Source organism: Rattus norvegicus, chromosome 15 (genome assembly GCF_036323735.1).
Source record: "Rattus norvegicus strain BN/NHsdMcwi chromosome 15, GRCr8, whole genome shotgun sequence".
Lineage (NCBI taxonomy): Eukaryota > Metazoa > Chordata > Mammalia > Rodentia > Muridae > Rattus > Rattus norvegicus.
In genome coordinates this window covers 2650861-2671375 of record NC_086033.1, presented here as the reverse complement: position 1 = coordinate 2671375, position 20515 = coordinate 2650861, and the positions used below count along the sequence as shown (strand labels likewise).

Sequence of the window (20515 nt, the reverse complement as noted above, 5' to 3'; positions counted from 1 at the left end):
ACAGTGACTGTGTATTCACATACATAAAATAAATATATCTTTAAAAAAAAAAAAGGTTTCTTTGAGGTAATTAGCTCAGAACAGAGCAAAACAAAAAGGCCATTGGCTGGAGTATCAGAGGAGGCAGTCTTTCCTGGAAGGAGTGTTGGGGGTTCCTGGTTGAAAGACACCTTTAAATCTGCCCTGCTACAAGGGTGAGCATTTGTTCACTATAAGGGTCAACATTTAATGAGGAAAGGACAGTGGGTGAGGCAGGCCATGTCAAGAAATACCAAACACAAAAATAAATAAATAATAAATAAATACAAACACCACAAACTAAAGTGTAGAGACTGAGAGTGATGGAGCAAACATCACGATGTCTGTAGTTGATCATTTATCCCCATAACAATATAGATTCTACGATATGCTGATGGCAACAGAAGGGAACAGACTGATCAAGCCAAGGTCTTGGGGGAGGGGCCCCAGGGGAACTCGATTCTAATGGGCTTGGCAAACAACAATGAACAAGTAGGAGATGTGGGGAAAGGCCACATGGCACAGTACAGCAAAGCCACGGGACTGTTGGGAAGGTTTCAGGAGGTGGCATTGGACTGAGGCAGGAAGCAAACTGGGGCAAGAGTGTTTCACCCAGGCTGAAGGAACTGAAGGAACGGCAGGTGGGAAGAATGGGAAGGCTATGGATGCAGCTGAAGGGATGGGGGAGGGGGGGCGGGGCGCGGGGGGATGGGAAGGCTATGGATGCAGCTGAAGGGATGGGGGAGGGGGGCGGGGCGCGGGGGGGGGAATGGGAAGGCTATGGATGCAGCTGAAGGGGTGGGGGAGGGGGCGCGGGGGGATGGGAAGGCTATGGATGCAGCTGAAGGGATGGGGGAGGGGGGCGGGGCGCGGGGGGGGGAATGGGAAGGCTATGGATGCAGCTGAAGGGGTGGGGGAGGGGGCGCGGGGGGGGAAATGGGAAGGCTATGGATGCAGCTGAAGGGATGGGGGAGGGGGCGCGGGGGGATGGGAAGGCTATGGATGCAGCTGAAGGGATGGGGGAGGGGGGCGGGGCGCGGGGGGGAATGGGAAGGCTATGGATGCAGCTGAAGGGGTGGGGGAGGGGGCGCGGGGGGGGAAATGGGAAGGCTATGGATGCAGCTGAAGGGATGGGGGAGGGGGCGGCGGGGCGCGGGGGGGGGAATGGGAAGGCTATGGATGCAGCTGAAGGGATGGGGGAGGGGGCGGCGGGGCGCGGGGGGGGGGGGGAATGGGAAGGCTATGGATGCAGCTGAAGGGATGGGGGAGGGGGCGGCGGGGCGCGGGGGGTGGGGGGACGGGGTCATGGTTAGGCCACCAAGAAGAGGAGTTTGGATACTCTTCTAAGCTAAAGATAGTTTAAAAAGGGGTGAGCATTTCATTTGTTTAAAAGATCGGCCTGGTTGACCTGTAGAGATGGAGAAGGGGATGAGAAGCAGAAGCAAGAAAAGTCTGATGGTGGCTGCTGTGGTATAAGCAAGAGAGGGAGGCGTGGTCTGGGATGATGTCTCAGCCAACTGCCTGGGAATGGGGAGAGGAGGGGAGGGGAAGGGAGGGGAAAGGAGGAGAGGGGAGGGGACCGGAGGGGAGGAAATTTGAAAGGAATATAGTTTTGGTCTTAAAAAAACTGGGATGTCAGGGTCAGTATTTGGGAGGTCAAAGAGAACTACAGTCAGTGTTTTAAGAGTGTGTGGGGGGCTGGAGAGATGGCTCAGCCGTTAAAGGCTAGGCTCACAATCAAATATATAAGAGTGTGTGGGGTTTGGCTTGAAGAAGCCATGTCTGGACTGGAGAGATGGCTCAGTGGTTAAGAGCACTGACTACTCTTCCAGAGGTCCTGAGTTCAATTCCCAGCAACCACACGGTGGTTTTGACAACCATCTGTCATGGGATGCCATGACTTCTGGAGTACAGCTACAGTGTATTCATATAAATAAAATAAATAAATCTTTTTTAAAAAAGAAGAAGAGGAGAAGATGTCCTTCAATAGCACAAAGACCAGGCTACTGCTCAAAGAAGGGTAGCAAGGTGTCGGACCTCAACACTACATCGCCAGAGGAGCATTGTGCTTCCTTTGAAGACCCTCGTTATTCTAAGTTGATCTGTGGCTGTGAAAAATGCAATTACCAAGTGCAGCTGGGTGAGGAAAGGGTTGAATCTCGTTTATAGGATAGAATCCACTGTCAAGGGAAGCCAGAGGAAGAGCTTAAGACAGGAATCTAAGGCAGGAACTATAGCAGAGACTAGGGGAAGAGTCCCAGGCTCACAAGTCAGCTACCTTTCTTACACCAGCCTAGGGATGGCACCACCCACAGTGGTCCTTCCACCCTCACCAGTTAGCCATAAGGAAAATGCTACCACAGACATCCCCACAGGCTGGCTGATGGAGGCAATAGTGGAGTCTAGAGCTTGGGAAAGAGTTAAGCACGGGCACTGGACCCAGGAGAAGGATTTTACACAGAGCCTATAGGAGCTGCCCGTGTGCACAACCAGAGGCAGTGGCACTTGGGAGACCGAAACAGGGAGATTGTTACAAGTTCCAGGCCGGCCTGGACCAGAGTGGGGTCCTGTCTGAAACAAACCAAGATGAAAAAAAAGAAAATGGGGGCCCAGTTTGGTGGCACACATCTTTAATGACAGTGTTTAAGAGGGGGTGGGTGGATCTTTGTAATTTTGAGACCAGCTAGCCTGGTGTAAATAGTGAGTTCCAGATCAGCTAGGGCTGCATAGTGGGAATCCTGTCCCAAAAAAATAGAAGGCCGCATGGGGAGTTAAGATTCTGTAACTGGGGTTGGGGATTTAGCTCAGTGGTAGAGCGCTTGCCTAGGAAGCGCAAGGCCCTGGGTTCGGTCCCCAGCTCCGAAAAAAAGAACCAAAAAAAAAAAAAAAAAAAAAAAAAAAAAAAAACCAAGATTCTGTAACTGTCCCATCCCTGTTCCCAAGCTGGCCCTCGGTGCTAACATCCCAGCAGTAAAGCACATTCAACCTCCATCATTTCCCTCCAAAAGGCCTGTTTTCTCCTCTTTCTTCTTGTCCCCAAATATATATACAATAAAGGTTACGCTTTGGGGACACAGACCTGCACTCAATTAAAGCCTCCAATAACTCGGCCTGTCTCACTGAGTAGCAGTCAGCCTAACTGTGAGGCTGAGCTCGGTCGAAAAATTAAAACTAACCGTCCTTGACAGGAAGCTCTAACCCACCAGAAACACTGCTCCTTCCGTGATCGGCACAGTCTCCACAGAATCCCAGGGTGGTCTGAATGGGTTGCAGTTTGCACTTTGATGCTTTGCAGGGGGGGTCAAGGATCAAGGGTAGATAGCACACTGCCACAAGCTGGCTGACACCACTCCACACACCCCGCCCTCCTGCCTTTGTGTCTAAGGAGGAAAGGATCCATCAGAGCTTTAGAGCTGATAGGGTATCTAAGATTCACTAGTTCTCAGGGCTCTATGCCCCCAAGCTGGGTGGGGGATGAGGTGGGGTGGGGGCGTGGTGTCCTCATACAACACATGGGGGTTTCCCTCAGCTGGGAGTCAGGCTGAGACTTTGAAGGAGCACCTACGGCAGAATGGGAAATTTCCAAATGAAAACTTGTGCTTCCTAGACTGCAGACACCCCGTGTTCAAGGCCCCAGTCCGGCCCAGCTCAGCAGTTCCTGAAATCAGTGTGGGTGGAGGGTTATGTCTGGCACTGTGTTGTGGTCTGCTGCTGCTGTTTTTAATTTGAGGGTCAGATGCATAATTGGCTCAGATAAGTTATGTGGGAAAGGAACCCAGAAATCCAGGGATGTTTTGAAGTGATGGGATCCTCTGATCATGGGGAAAAGACTTCAGAGAACCAGCAACAAACAGATTCAGGAATTTAAGTCTGGAGACTGGATGAGGAGGGACTGAGGAAGGGTCTCAGTCAGGAAAGTGCTTGCCTGGAAAACAGGACGATTGAGTCCGATCATCATCGCCAGCTCCCATGGAAAGCTCAGTTCAGTGCTGAGCCTGCTTGCAGACCCAACATCATCAGAAAGGTAAAAGCAGAACCACTGGGTCCTGCGGCCAGCTAGTCCATCAGAATTGGTGAGCTCCAGAGACAGGGAGAGGCCAGTCTCCAAAAACAAAGTGGACAAGACAGAGAAGGACGAGTGCTGTCTGTCCGTTGCCTCCACACGTGCACGCAAGCAAACTACTTTCATCCTCCCACATGTGCACACACACATATGACACACAGGTAGGCAGGTATGAACATGTTCACACACAGAATAACTTAGACGATAAAGCAGCCTTCCTGTCTGGGTAATTTTGAGAATATCTGGTTCTAAGAAATGTGGGGTTTTTTTGTTTTTTTTTTTAAATCACATGTCATCTGTTTCCAGAAATAACATGCCCAGCAAGAATGTGGAAAATAAAACCCACACAAAAAAATCCACCAGCCTTTCTACCCCACTGAAGTAAAGATTATATTATTAGTCTTTTAATGTAAGACCTTGCAGGTTTTTTCTACACGTAGGTTTTTATAGAGAATGTTTTTGGCGTAATACCATACCGACATACCTCTTATTTTTATGTTCAGTATTAGAGATGAAACCTAAGGTCTCGTACATGCTACATGCGTGTTCTACCTCTGAGGAATCTCCTCGGTCCTCTTTTTAGTTTTTATTTTGAGACATGGTCTCATTAAGTTGCCCAAGCTGACATTAAACTCTCTCTGTAGCCCGGGCAGTTCTTGAACTTGTGACCCTCCTGCCTCAGCCTCCTGAGGACCTGGGATTACAGACCTGCACCATCAGGCCTAATCTATACCTTGTTTTATTGTGCCTTGTCTTATTGTCCTTCAAAGATTATATATGTGTGTGCCTGTTTGTGTGCATGCATGTGTCTATATGTATGTATGTGAGACTGTGCATATGTGTATATGCCTGTACATTCGTGTGTATGTATGTATGTATGTATGCTTGTGCCTGTGTGATGTATGTGTACTTGTGCATGTGTATGCATGTATGTATATGCATGTATGTGTGCATGCGTTCGTGTGTGTGTGTGTGTGTGTGTGTGTGTGTGTGTGTTGAACCCAAGGCCTCCAGCAAGAAGCCAAGCATGGGTCCTATCGACCTCTGAGCTATTCTCCGTGTTACATTTTATTATTTTATTTCATTTCATTTTACTTTATCTTAGAGTTTGAGACGCCTGGCCACCCCACAGCAAGCTAAGTCCATCACCACCATTTTCCCAACAGCTCAGATGACAGGTAGCATTTTTTAAGCAAAAATTAACTGAAAGATATATATTGTTTCTATAATGCCATCGCTTAATAGACTATCAAGTGTGCCCTACCTATAGCTGCATATGACCAAGGGCAGCTATGAATATCCAACACAAAATTATAGATTTACTTAAAACATGAGTCTGTTTATAACTTGATTGTGCAGTTCTCAAGATGACACTGTTGAGTGTCAAAAGACTGGACAGTGGAGCTGGAGGGATGGCTCAGTGGTTAAGAGCATTAACCGCTCCTCTCTAGAGGACCTGGGTTTGGTTCCCAGCACCCACATGGCAGCGAACACCTGTCTGTGACTCCTGTTCCAGGGGATCTGACTCCCTCTTCTGGTCTAGGAGGGCACTACACACACGTAGCACACATACATGAAGGAAAAACACCATACGCCATAAATAAAAATAAAATTTAAATGTTCTCAAAGGAGGGGTGTACTGAGCACACCAGATATAGCAGAGTGTAAGTAGACCAAAGGATTTGAGTAAATTGTTTTATTCTGATGCTTATTTTGGTAGTTGGAACCAGAGGCGTCTCCAAAAGACATCTGTACACAGCTAACACCTTGACATGGCAGAGTACTGTGTGTGCCGATGTCACCTCGGGGCCTTCAGCAGCTAGACACACGCCACTGCCACGTCAGCCTGGACTTACGGGCATGTCAGTTAGATCATCATGGGAGACTTCTGTGTTTTTTGTTGCTTATTATTTATCTGGGTTTTTTTGTTTTTGTTTTTGTTTTTGTTTTTGTTTTTGTTTTTTTTTGTTTTTGTTTTTTTGAGACAAGGTTTCTCTGTGTAGCCCCAGCTGACCTGGAACTCTCAGTAGACCAGGCTGGCCTCAGAACTCAGAGATCCACTTGCCTTAGTGCTGGGATCAACGGCGTATGCCACCACTGCTCAGCACAGGAGTTACCGGGCCCAGGGGAACGGGCAATTTAAAATCTCTCTGAGAGTTGGTGAGATGGTTCAGTGGATAAAGGCACTTGCCGTGTAAACTTGGCAGGTTGACTAGGATCACTGGAACCACATACAGAGTGTTCTCTGTACTCTGGGCTGTGCACGTACCTCACATGCCCCCCAACACACACGCATACACACCACACACACACACACACACACACACACACACACACACACACACACACAGGGCACATACATGCATAATAATTAGGTAAGCTATATCTGACATTCACTCCTAAGTGGTAAGTGACCTTAAGAAGACTTGGCTCAGATTTACATTCCAATTAAGAGAAAAAAATGTTTTAAAGGTTTTTTTGTATGTGTATGGATGTTTTGCATGTGTGTATGTCACTGTACCGAATACACGCTTGGCTCCTGAAAAGGCTCCCGACAGAAGGTGGCATTAGATCACCTTAAATGGAGTTAAGGGACAGTTGTGAGATACTGAGTGGGTGCCGGGACTCAAACCTGAGTCCTCTGAAAGAGCAACCAGTGCTCTGAACCACTGAGCCACCTCTTCTGTCCCCTACAATCCAATTTTTATTTATCTTTTTAATAATCTATTTCCATTTTATGTGCATTGGCATTTTGCCTGCACGCATGTCCATGTGGAGGTGTCAGATCGTGGAGTAACAGACAGTTGTGAGCTGCCATGTGGTTGCTGAAATTTGAACCCAGGTCCTCTGGAAGAGCAGTCAGTGGCCTTAACCTCTGAGCCATCTCTCCAGCCCCTCCAAATTTTATTATCTTTGAATCTCACAGGCAAAAAAATAGGTATCTCATTTTCATTAACTTGGCTTAGGAATGAGGTGGGACATTCCAAACGTGAGCCTTGGAGGCCCCTGTGGTTTTGCTCTATTTGGTTGTCATTGACTGGGCCTCCGTTGGTAACTCAGTTTGCCCTTGGACCTGTGTTCTTCCTGCCTTAGCTTCCCAAGTCCTGAGATTACTGCCAAGTACCACTGTCCCTGCCCGTGGAGTTTATTCTGAGAACATTGTGGATCCCTGGTTTGACTAAAGTCTCCTTAGTTCCCTCCCTGCAAACAAACCCCTGGCCAAGCTCTGGGTTCTAACTGCAGCAAAATCCTTCTTACAAGGCCTGGTTTCCTCGGTCAATCAGAGCCCTTCCTTTCTTTCCTCCCGATTCTTGTCCCAACGTCCCGCCAGTTCCTCGGGAGTTACCCCCTGAAAGGTTGCTTCAAACTCTGTTGGCCATAGCTTCAGCAGTCTACTTGACACAGACCTAGCTCACCTGGGAAGAGAGTTCTTCAAATGAAGAACAGCCCAGGTGAGACTGGCCTGTGGCCACGTCTATGAGACAGTTTCTTAACTGAGGTCCCAATCTGGTGGGTGTGGGCTGTATAAGGAAAGTAATTGAGCAAGCCAGTAAATAGTGTTCCTCTGTGGTCTCTGCTTCACTTCCCTTGGTCCTGCCCTGAGTTCCTGCCTTGGATTCCTCTGATGCTGGCCTGTAATCTATAAACCAGGTTACTACCTTTCCCTCTCCCAAACTGCTGTGGGTTCTAGCATGCTACAAAGCATGCTAGGCTGCATGTGCATACTAGGTGGTATACGCCTTTAATGCTAACACTCGAGAGGTAGTAGCAGGTGGATCTCTGTGAATTCTAAGCCAGCCAGAAGGAAGGAAGGAAGGAAGGAAGGAAGGAAGGAAGGAAGGAAGGGAGGGAGGGAGGGAGGGAGGGAGGGAGGGAGGAAGGAAGGAAGGAAGGAGAAAAGAAGGAAAGAAAGAAAGAAAGAAGGAAGGAAGGAAGGAAGGAAGGAAGGAAAAAAGAAGGAAAGAAAGAAAGAAAGAAGAAAGAAAGGGAGAAGAAAGAAAGGAAAGAAAGAAAACGAGAACATCTCCTTGGGCCACACACACTGAGACCTCTGTTGTCCTGATCCCAGCCCAAGTCCCTCAGCCTCTACAGCCAACACCATTTCCCTGATGAGCTCTTGTACATAGCCAAGGAGGGAGGCATCTATGACCTGAATACATGAATCCATGCACAGCATCTGCCACTTTCTTTCAGCTAGAAAAAAAAAACCGAGCCACTCCCATGTCGCCAGATTCTGTACTGAATCCCCTTAGGAATCGCTACCTCCCGTTCTGGCATCAGCAGAGGTCAGCCTGCAGCTGGTCTGGGCTTCTGGTCGCAAGTGCCTGTTTGTATGTGGCGTGTGCCATGCACGCTTTTGAACCTATAGTCTGTAACACCGTGGTAGTCACGGTGTGCCATTCCTGGTTGTGGCCTTGATGCCGTTGTCCTCCCTTGGAGTCTGGGCTGTGTGCATCCTTCGCAGGTGGATTTTGGAGCTGTGGGTATTCCTAGCTTCTGGTCTCATTAAGTCATTGGGTGTGAAAGTGAAACTCGCTGGCTCCCCCGCCTGCTGGTCTAGCACAGGTTGAGGCCATTCGGGGCAGCAGCTTAAACTGCTGTGTGAACTAAAACCTCTCAACTAAAGCCTCCGGGGCCTCCCGTTTCTTTGCTGGCCGAATGGACCCAATTACACAGATAGTGCTTTCTTTACAGGGATTGGGAAGTTTCTTCTTTGCCAGATTAAAGAAATTCCGTGGGGGAGCAGTGGGAAATTTTAGATCAGGATGTTTTTCTTTGTAGAATGGGATTATAGGGAATTCTGATTTTTTTCTTTTAGTCTATGTTTTTTAAATTCAGTAATAAGCACCCTACATTCATTTACTACATAATTGTGTACTATGATTTTACTGATATTATTTCCTTAGAACTCAGGAGAGACAAGTTATTATAGAGACATGGGGGTGGGTTTTTAATTCCTTTGGATTTTTAATTCCTGTTAGAAATCTCGTCCCTCTGGCCATGGTGAGGCTGGCCTGTCATTCCCTAGCCCTGGGATGCTGAAGCAGGAGGAAAGGTTATCCTCTGTTAGAAAACAGAAACCTTAGCCAGGCAATGGTAGCACAGGACTTTAATCCCAGCATTCGAGGCAGAGGCAGGCACATCTCTGTGAGTTCGAGGCCAGCCTGGTCTACAGAGTGAGTTCCAGGACAGCCAGGGCTACACAGAGAAACCCTGTCTCAAAAACAAAACAAAAAACTAGAAACCTTTAAAAAAACAAAACGAAAAACTAGAAGCGTTTTCCCCTGCTGCTTCTCTCCCCACAATTTGTTCCCCAAGATGGATTCCAAGAAAGGAACGAGAATAAATGCTGAAAGCCCATGTTCGAAACATAATGTGTTGGTAATTAAACTAGGTCGCTGGCTCATCATGCAATGAAAGTCTTTCACATTGTTCAAACCTTGCCCAAGAAAGATTAACCTAGCATGAGAAGGCCTGGCCGGGTCTTCAGACATCTTTCTCTGGCTATCTGACTAGTGTCCTCGAAGGTTCGAAGTTCAGGTTTTCTGGTTCTTCTGGGAAAGACCCAGCCAGAGATATTGTTAATGCTGGCACATTCTGCTTCATCCTACCCTGGCCACTCCTCTCCTTGGAGCAGCAGGTCAGATGTCAGCTTTGCTTGGTACTTTAAGGCCATAATAATTTTGTGTCTGTGCGTGGGAAGAGGGTCACAACTGTCCAGATACATCTAAGGGAGCCCCCCTCCTCCCTTTCCAGTGTCCCCAGCTGCAGGCCCAGGAGATGGATGCTTCTGGCTTTTGAGATTACTGAATCAGACCCGTACAGTGGCATTTGCCCGTGACAGACCTGGCTTTTCGAGGAGGGTTTAGGGTGGTTGATGGCCCCCTGAAACGAGGCTTTGGTGGGAGTTGCCTTGGGCCCCATCTTACGGGCAGCATAGTTTAAGAGCAAAGGACACCACTGTGAGGAGAGAGGTTTCTCAATTACTCTGTGTCAACTCGTCGTTTTCAGCTGCCCTGCCTAGGACTGGGCAGTTCCTTCACGGTGGTAAGACAGAGTGCCCTTCTTGCTAACTATGTGGAGAGAAAAAGGAGAGAAAGAAAGAAAGGTTTTGCTAAGCAAATGAAAGATGTGGAGGAGATTAAGGCGAGAATATTTAAATCACAGAAGTGCGTGCTTTTCAAGCATGCTCAAGCAGTTCTTGAGGTACCCATTTAGGGGCTGCTGATTGATAAGAGGCCATGAATTATTCTTATCTCCTAGTCCCTGGCTCTCTGGAGGGCAACACTTGGTTAACCTAATTTGAATCTAATTTAAATGACTTAAGAGTAATAACACAAGTATGTGCTTGAATCTAATAAAGCCTAATTTATTAAATAGGATGATTTAAAAAGGATTGTATATTACAGCCAGACAGGGACTTTTGAAATCATCCTTTATTTAATAAATAAAGAAACCAAGTCCTAGAACAATAAAATGTTTTGCCAAAGGCCAGCAGACAGTTAGCAGCCACACACAATGGGAACTTGAACTCTGTACCCCAAATATGGAAAAGGGGGGCTTTTGCCCACTCTCCGGGAGCCTTGCTTCCCACCGGAGCAGACTTAGTCCCTTACCAAGTTACAGGGAGTGAATGCAGAATGAGGATGAGTTCTCCATGGGGACATCTACAAGGTGGCTTGCTGGCCCATGCTCTATCCTCCACAGACCCAGCAGGCCCTCTGTGGGGCTGATGTATCATGGGGACTTGAGGTTTTTAGGCATCCCAGTGGGGCTGAACCCCTTAAGACAACCCTGGAACTGAGCCCACGTTCAGGCAGTCCTCGAGAGACAAGCCTTAGACTGGGAAGCCAGGAGAGCGTCTGGGGAGGCGTTGAGAGGACTTCTTAAATCCTAAATCCATTAGATGAGGAAACAGAAGCTCGGAGGGCTTGATGGTCAGGCCCGAGCCCTGCAGAAACCTGACATTGTGGCTCAAGAACTCAGCCATCCACAGGTCTCCATAAAGAGGGACTGGGGGAGAAAGACTGGACATCTTCTTGGGGATAACCCTGGCCACTGGCAAGCCCCAAGAGTCACTGGCCTGGACTCCAGCAGTAGATGGTAGATGCCTTCCCAAATGTCCTCCAGAGTCTGGTATCTGGCTTTCAAAATCCTAGGTGCTTTATGGGTGGGTGGGGACTCGTGTTAAGTGAAAACTGGGGCTTGTTGCCTGTGGAGCCAGCTTTGGGCAATACCTCCAGGGAGACCAAGAAACTCGGGCTTTCCTGTCATCCTGCAGCTGGGGTTAGAGCATCACCTGGCTGCTCGGTCGTGAAATTCATGACCCTTTGAAGTCTGTGAAATTTGATAAGCGGGCATCATACCGAGGATCAGGGTCAAACGTGAGGCTGAGCTGATTTCTGTTCTCTGCACACAACTGATTTGGAGCTGCCTGGTCATTGAGTGATTATAGTGCATGTGTGTGTATATGTGTGTGTGCACATGTGTGTGCGTGTGTGTAGATCTGTGTGACTGTATATGTGTGCATATATGTACATGTGTGTGCATGTATATATGTGTGTGCATGTGTATAGATCTTTGTGAGTGTATATGTGTGCATATGTGTACACGTGTGTGTATGTGTGTATATGTGTGTGCATGTGTATGTATGTGTATATGTTTGCATTTGTGTGTGTGTGTGTGTGTGTGTGTGTGTGTGTTGGGGCTTGATTAAACATAGTAGGATTGTCTTGAAAGGGCGGTGACATTGTCTTGGCTGAAAGCAGCAAGGTTATATCAGAGGTCAAAAACCAAGCATTTGCCATCATTTGGTACCCCCTTGAGCCGATCGAACATGTCAGTCACTCACAGTGGTTCCCTGAAAGCAGCCCTTCCTTACGCCTCCTACAGGCTGGCTGGCACCTACAATTGTGGATGTTTCACTAACGACGGTTACCATGACGTCGAAGTTTGTTGTCACTTTACTATTTCTAAAACGCTTTCCTTTAGGCTTTGAAGGTTCACAGCAACTACTTAAGAAGCCAGGACACGGATCCAGAAAGGTAAAAGATCTCGTCCAAAAGCCACTACATCATTCCAGGGGGCAGTGTTAGGTTTTAGAATGTTTGTTCTCCCTCCCCAGGGTGGCTTCTGCTTTTCCGACCCTGTCAACTGGATGTTTTCATGTGAACTTACGGGCCCAATGGAATATGGATAAAGATGGCTGGGAGCTGAGGGCACATGCCTATGATCTCCCCCTTCGGAGGGAGAAGCGGGAAGATTAGGAGTTGGGAAGCCAGACTATATCAGAGTTCCTTATAAACAAAAATAAAACAAAACATGACACGCACCACGTCCGGGTCAGGACACGGTTTAACCATGCCTTTCTTCTCTCTTTGCTGCAAGGGGAAAATATCCCAGCAGTGCTCCGGTGAGCACTGAACGTGAACTAGAGTCAGAGGTAGACCCAGCACGGACAGTAACATTGAGAAGGACGCGGCCTGTTTCATTAAATCAAAGCTGACTGCATAGTGGTGGCATTTGGATTAATTCCAGACCTTCTGAAGGTGTGCTTTCTACATCGGCTTGTCTTCCATACAGACAGTACTGAGCTCATACCCCTGTGTACCCGAACCTGTTCCTGTGAGTTACCTTCTTCCTAAAGTGACATTTGAGGTCAAAATGTATGCCCTCCTCGACAACAGCTAAGTTTGACTTATGGGAAATTTACGAATATAACACAGAGGTTGTTTGGCAGTAAAGGAGAATAGAGCTACAGCGTGGATGAACCGTGACGAGTAGGTGGAGGGAGTCACAAAGCCCACCTGATCTACGAGTCCATTGGTGTACAATGTCCAGATTAGGCAAATGTACAAGAACAGAAGGTAGTCTGGTGGCTGCAGGGGGCCTGAGGAAGATGGGTGTAAGAAGTGGCTGCTTAACGGAGCCCGGTTTCCTCTTGAGGTGATAAAAATGTTCTGCAGTTAGATGTGCAGGCGGTGGTTGCCCAACTCTGAGAGTATCATAAAATCATTGAATTGTACAATTTAAGAGGATGGGGTTTATGGCACATAAATTATATCCCAGTAGAGCTGGATTCTAAGAGAAAACAGTACATCGAGTTCTGTGTACCCCTTGCCTAAGTTTCCCTAATGCTCTCAATGGGGAATGACTGGACAAATTGTACCACAGTTGTACTGTGGAATATTAAAAATGCAGAACAGCATACATTGTAGAAATTGTTTTTTAAAGAAGAAAGTGTTTAAGCCTGAGCTCCTGAGACCCTGTCTCAACAAACACAGCAAAACAGTCATTCGTGGAGCTAGAGAGACTGCTCAGCAGTTAAGAATTAAAAAGGCTCTTGTAGAGACCCCAGCAGTTCACAGCACCCACCTTGGACAGCTTACAACTGCCCACAACTACAGCTCCAGGGGGTCTGAGACTCTGGCCCAGCAGAGGCCACTCATACGCTCCCCTCCCCAAAGGCATACACGTGTCTACATAACGAAAAGAAATTCTTTAGAAAGATCAATCTGTTTAAATGAAAGGAAAGTGCCTTGTTTGTGTGTGTGTGCTTGTATGATTTTTTTTTTACCTTTGAAATAGCACACAGAAAGTAAATGTAGCACATGAACTTAATGTAGGGGACAGAGCAAGATGGTGCAACGGGTAAAGGTGCTTGCTGCAAGGCAGATACCCTAGGTTCAGAACCTCTGGTTCCCACATGGTGGAGAGAGAACCAACCCCACCTAATTGTCCTCTGACCTCCATGCGTACATTGTGGTTTGCACATGTGCACACAGGAACACACACACACACACACACACACACACACACACACACACACATGCACACACTGCTTTTAAAAACCCAAACTTAATGCTTGTTTGGGTTTTTGGCAGAATTAAGAGTGGAAAAAGAGAAATGTGTGTCTGTTTTGTTTGAGACAGCATCTCATAAGCCCAGGTTAGCCTTGAATTCACTGTATAGCTGACGTTGACCTTGAACTCCGTAGTCTTCATGTCTCCGACCTCTAACATGCTGGGAGTATAGGCATGCAGCACAATGTTTGCCTTGCAATTTGTTTTTTATGGCCCTCTATTTCGTTTAGTTAAGTAGGAAACAGCACGCAATTTTTCTAACTTCCTATGACCTTAAACAAATGAAAAAGATTAAGGGGAAAAAAATAAGACAAGGGCTACTGCCCGTTCTAAATAGTTTACCTTTGTTCTTCTGAGCGTCCATCTGCTCATGCACAGGGGTCCTGTCCATCTGCTCCAAGGACCGGCAGAGCTTGGGTTGCAGTTCAGAAGGATGGGGGATTGGGGAGATTGAAGTAGAGGTCATGAACCTCAGCTCTCTCTCACCAAGGTTTAGGATATGGGGTACTTACTAAACAGCTCTGTGACTCAGTTCCCTTACCTTGAGACATTCTCTTTCATTCGGTTATCATGAAAAAAAATGAGGTGGTGTTTGCAGGGTGCTTAAGGTAGTGCCTACCACACAGTGGTCCCAAAATGGTGGCCATAATCATCATCAGACCTTTCTCACAGTGTGTGTGAAATGGGGAAATAGACTAAGTCCTACAAAGGGGGCAGTGAGCTGAGTTTTTGACTTACTGTCTTGCAGACACAAGGAGGGGGTACTCCTATACCAAGCTCCCATTCCTACTGTGTTAACAGTTACAATGTTAGACTACATTTTCCAGCTTCTCTTGCAGCTAGGTGCAGGGGAAGTCTTAGGCTAGGCTTCCCCTTGGAAAGCTGCCTTTCTTGAGTTCCTTTCCCCTAGCTTCCTTTTCTCTGGGTCCTATGGGTCACAGCAGAGCCCTGTGAGCATTTTGGATCATGAGCAACCATGAAGAAAATGCTAGACCCTCATGATGGTGAAACACTTCCCAGAAACCCTTGTCTCCATACCCGTGCTGTCCCCCATGCTAGCCTCAGCTAAGCCTCCCTTTGGACTTATTATGCCCAAGAGAAAAATAAGCCCGCCTTGCTTAGGCTTTTTTCTGGGTTCTCTATAAAGTGGAAATGAGCACTAACTAATTTACTTCTTATAAAACAGCCAAGCAGGAAGGCCAGGCCTGTCAGTACGCATTGGTAGAGAGTGATGGAGGAGACACTGCATTCCCCAGGGCAACAGGGCTGAGCCTGTAACTTACTCATCACCAACATGGAGCCGAGGCCAGACCTCATTGACGTGTGTGTACTGGGGGCTGCCCTTCCAGAAGAGGCGCTCCAGCTCGAAGGCTCCAGGGGTGCAGTAGTCCTCAGCCTCTCCCTCCTCCTGCTGCAGGGACAACCTCTCGGCACAGGGGTGGGCATGCTTGACGCTTGTCTTTGTGTCTCCTGATGCCATTCTGGAGCCAAGGGAGGTTCTTTTCCTTTCTGCATGAGAGAGGGTGGGAATAGGGTTAGGGGGGTGGGGCAGATGCTGGGGTTCATAGAGGAAGTGAGAAGCAGAACTTAATTTGGTGGGCGTGCCCTTGCCTGCTATGCCCCCTTCTTGCTCACCCCAAGCCACACAGGTAAGTGAGAAAGGCCATGATGACAGTTAAACGACACTCCCCAACATTCCAGTGTTCACACAGCCGAATCCTCAGGAAATATAGCAGACCCAAGAGCAGCTTGAATCTGGGCAGCCAGTTCCCCATCCCCCTTGGTTTTTTTTATTTTATTTTTTTTATTTTTATTAGGTCCAATTCCTCTGGTGGCTGCTTTTTCCTTTATCTGACTGGAACTTACTCTCTCTGGACATTTTGAGTTTGAATAGAGCTATGGTTCGCTCAGAATCTGCAGGAAACAGCTGCCCAGAAGAAAGGACAGGTGGCTGAATCTAGAGTGGGTGTGGTTTAGTTCTGACAGCCACACAGAAACGCACTACTTCTGAAGCTTTGGGGTGGAAGGGAAGTTGTCCGTGTGAGCGTCAGCCATCTCCTCAGGATACCTGGGATCGATCATATTCATGGCTCTTACGCTTGAAGTCTGACTGCTGCTGCCTTACCCTCTCAGGGGGGTCAAGAGAGATGTCCCTGGTAGACAGTTGTGCCTGCAGATTGAAAACTTTCGGGACACCGCTGATGGGATGCGAAGGAAATGTTTCCATTGTCCCCAGGGAATTTTGTTGATTTGACAAGTAGATCAGACCTTTGTGGCTGCTCATCCACACAGCTCCCAGTCCAAAGGTTCAACCAACCAAAGTTCAAAACACTCAGATGAGTAAAGGGTACTTGTTCTGAACCTGCATAGATTTCTCTCTCTTGACATTACTCCCTAATTAACTACTGCTCACACACTACAAATACCGTATCAAGTACCACAAGTAACCCAAGACGATTTAAAGTCCCCAGGAGGAAGTGTGGTGTTCATATGCAAATATAGTGCCCCACCCCCATGAAATAGGGTCTCTTGTAGCCCAGACTGGTCTCAAGGATCCCGAGTCTCTTATCTTTGGCCTCTACCTCTACAGTGCTGACCTTAAGGGCCTGTACCACCATTCCCAGTTTATAGGGTGCTGAGGGTCAAACCCTGAGCTTGGTGCATGGTAGGCAAGCTCTCGCCTTACCAAAAAGCAAGCATAGTAGCCGCTTCTCCACCACAACAGTGCCATTTTGTAAGTGGGACTTGAACATCCATGGACTTTGGTACCCTGAGGCCTGGAACCACTCCTCCATGGGTACTGAAGGATGATCGATCAAACTGACAAAGCACTTGTTTTGAGACAGGTGCCATTGTTCCCATTTCTTTAAAGCCACTAACTCAGTCTTAACTCTGAACGTTGCTATTAGCCCCACGTTACACATGAGAGAAAGGATAAAGATGTTTGGCACATGCGGCGCCCGTCTGCTGAGAGGGAGGGCGGTGGGGAGAGTGAGATGGAAGAAAGACTATCAGGAAGGCCGGGAGGTTTGGAGAACGCCAGGACCGAGCACTACCCCGAATGCAATTTGGAAGGCTCGAGCTTCTCAGAAAAGGACATTCTGGACATACAAACTAAAAATAACTCCAGTGGATTCAAGCACATTAAACACTCATGTGGTGATGATTCTTAAAACAAGTTCGCAGTCTAGAGAGAGAGAGAGAGATGGCTCAGCAGTTTAGAGCCTGTGCTGCTCCTTCAGAGAACCTAAGTTCAGTTCCCAGGACCCATGAGTCAGATGGTACACAAGTGGCCATGACTTGAGCTTCAAGGGTACTTATCACCCTCTTCTAGATCTTGTTAGCACCTGCTCATATGCACATTCTACACAGCACACACACACAATTAAAAATAAATCTTTAAGCTGGATATAGGGACAGTTAATATCCATTCTTGGGGGGTTGGGGATTTAGCTCAGTGGTAGAGCGCTTGCCTAGTAAGCGCAAGGCCCTGGGTTCGGTCCTCAGCTCCTAAAAAAAAAGAAAAAAAAAATCCATTCTTGGGAGGCAGAGGCAGGTAGAACTCTGAGCCTTGTCTACAGATCAAGGTCTAGGACAGCCAGGGTTACACAGAGAAACCCTATCTCAACAATGAAAAAAAAAACAAAAAACGGGAAAATACTAACATACTAACAGATGAGTGAAATAATGTATAGAATTTGCATCAGAAACAATATAGTTGGAGGGCCAGTGAGATGCCTCAGCAGGTATAAAGTGCTTGCTATATAAACCTGGAGACCTGAGTTCAACCCCCAGGAGCCACATGGAAGAGGAAAGAAATAGACTCCAGAGGGTTGTCTCTGGCTTTCCCGCATGCTTGTGGCACGTACACATATAGAATCAAAATATCAGCATATAGCTGTATAAATGCAAACAACACAGTATTGGAGTCTGGGGTGCGATGGAGGTGCGTGTGAGGCAGGGCTGGCTAGGGGTGGTAGTTGGGTTTGGAGAATGGCTGCGACATAGTTACTGTTTCTCATTGTGTGCTTAGGATTCCCTGTGATTCAGTTCAAAAGAGCTGGGCTCAGGGGTACGTGCCTGCGGTCCAAAATATTCTGGGAGGATGTTTCAGACCAGAAATCTAAGCATTGAGAATGAGACCCCAGTCTCTTAAGAACAATTTTAAACATTTAAGAGCAGTGAAAAGACCAAAACCATTGTGTCAGGAATTCAATTCTCCCAAGTTCACAGTGGGTACAGGAAAAGATCAGTAGCTATCAGTGTCTGCCCCTGAGGATGGGGGATGGCAGAAGCATGTGTGGCCCAGGGACCCTGCTTTGGAGCCTGCCAGTGTGTTTGTAAAGGCCAGCAGCTCTACTAGAGCCATCAAACCAGCTGAAAACACAGATTCTGGGATTACACACTAGACCAAGGCAGGGCCGGAGAGCCAGTGTTTTAACAAGATCCCAGAAGAGTCTATGCTCGCAGACGATCGTAATTGACTGACGTGTGGCTGAAGAGTCAAGAAAACTCTTGTAAGGATGCCCCAAATGAAATGCAAATCAAAACAACCCTGAGATTTCACCTCACACCAGTGAGAATGGCTAAGATCAAAAACTCAGGTGACAGCAGATGCTGGCGAGGATGTGGAGAAAGAGGAACACTCCTCCATTGTTGGTGGGATTGCAGACTGGTAAAACCATTCTGGAAATCAGTCTGGAGGTTCCTCAGAAAATTGGACATTGAACTGCCTGAGGATCCAGCCATACCTCTCTTGGGCATATACCCAAAAGATGCCTCAACATATAAAAGAGACACGTGCTCCACTTTGTTCATCGCAGCCTTATTTATAATAGCCAGAAACTGGAAAGAACCCAGATGCCCTTCAACAGAGGAATGGATACAGAAAATGTGGTACATCTACACAATGGAATATTACTCAGCTATCAAAAACAACGAGTTTATGAAATTCGTAGGCAAATGGTTGGAACTGGAAAATATCATCCTGAGTGAGCTAACCCACTCACAGAAAGACATACATGGTATGCACTCATTGATAAGTGGCTATTAGCCCAAATGCTTGAATTACCCTAGATCCCTAGAACAAAGGAAACTCAAGACGGATGATCAAAATGTGAATGCTTCACTCCTTCTTTAAATGAGGAAAAAGAATACCCTTGGCAGGGAAGGGAGAGGCAAAGATTAAAACAGAGACTGAAGGAACACCCATTCAGAGCCTGCCCCACAGGTGGCCCATACATATACAGCCACCCAATTAGACAAGATGGATGAAGCAAAGAAGTGCAGACCGACAGGAGCCGGATGTAGATCGCTCCTGAGAGACACAGCCAGAATACAGCAAATACAGAGGCGAATGCCAGCAGCAAACCACTGAACTGAGAATAGGTCCCCTATAGAAGGAATCAGAGAAAGAACTGGAAGAGCTTGAAGGGGCTCGAGACCCCAAAAGTACAACAATGCCAAGCAACCAGAGCTTCCAGGGACTAAGCCACTACCTAAAGACTATACATGGACTGACCCTGGACTCTGACCCCATAGGTAGCAATGAATATCCTAGTAAGAGCACCAGTGGAAGGGGAAGCCCTGGGTCCTGCTAAGACTGAACCCCCAGTGAACTAGTCTATGGGGGGAGGGCGGCAATGGGGGGAGGGTTGGGAGGGGAACACCCATAAGGAAGGGGAGGGGGGAGGGGGATGTTTGCCCGGAAACCGGGAAAGGGAATAACACTCGAAATGTATATAAGAAATACTCAAGTTAATAAAAAAAAAAAAAAAAGGATGCCCCAAATGCCTTCTGTCTTCTCGGTGATATAGGAACAGGGCGTTGGTTCCCGATGCAGATCCAGGCCTGGGAGAGGAAGGACTTGGACCACCGGGTGAACAGATAAGAATGAGACCACTGATGAACGGCAAAGGCCTGTGCAGTCTGGCTGGGAACTCATTCAGGGCTTTGGAAGTAGGGCTGAGGCTCCCTGGCCTGACTGGGTGCCGGGGAGGAAAGTGCAGAGAGGACACTGAGTGGACTGTGCCTCCTCCCGGGGTGGTTGCTGAGACCTGCGCTTGACTCGTGGGCCTGCTTGCTGGGGTTCTGGGGAGGTGGATGGCGTAACTGCAAGGTCTACCTGAAGCTTCCCTTGTAGGAACCAGCCCAGACTCCTCAGTCTCCTAAGACCATAGTTACAACTTTCCTTTAGGACCACAGCAGCCTTAATTGCAAAGATGTGCTGCTCAGTGCACCCCCACCGCAACCACTCATCTTATTTCTAAATCTGGCATCGGATTCTTAAATCCGGTGGCTTAAATCCCTGTGAGTCCTGCTTGTCGCTAAGGGGACTTGGAAAGGTGCGATTGTAAGGAGATGCTGGAGTCTGTTCCGTTGTAGATCTTCTGACCACTAAAGGGGACTGCACCCTTGTGAGGCCTCTCCTCTCTTTAGGCTTCGGCGGGGCGGCAGAGGGAACCATTCCCAGCCAGGCCCTGCATTGGAGGGAACCATTCCCAGCCCGGCCCTGCATTAAAGCTTTGGCTGCATTTCCAGACAGAAGAGGAAGTGGCGTTGTGTACCCAGA

General features: G+C 47.7%; 1 protein-coding gene and 1 long non-coding RNA gene across 7 annotated transcripts in view; one reads left to right on the top strand and one right to left on the bottom strand.

The window, feature by feature from the left end:
* Window positions 1-20515, bottom strand: part of Dusp29 (dual specificity phosphatase 29) — a 40042-nt gene that overhangs the window by 11475 nt on the left and 8052 nt on the right. For 3 of the 5 annotated variants that reach the window (XM_063274368.1, XM_063274366.1, NM_001108368.1), the window contains one exon: window positions 15228-15453. In XM_063274368.1, the coding sequence (XP_063130438.1) occupies window positions 15228-15424 (197 nt within the window). In that variant the 5' untranslated portion in view covers window positions 15425-15453. Of the gene's footprint in view, window positions 1-15227; window positions 15454-15579; window positions 15632-20515 lie in introns of those variants that run through there. The other 2 variants (XM_017599732.3, XM_063274367.1) reach the window with 2 other exon arrangements.
* On the top strand, window positions 282-13289 carry LOC108352871 (uncharacterized). 2 transcript variants are annotated; one of them, XR_005493816.2, is made up of 3 exons: window positions 282-659; window positions 12074-12126; window positions 12470-13289. It is a non-coding gene; the product is annotated as an uncharacterized LOC108352871 (long non-coding RNA). The 2 variants fall into 2 exon arrangements; XR_010058084.1 differs by lacking the exon at window positions 282-659 and having other exon boundaries at window positions 7948-12126.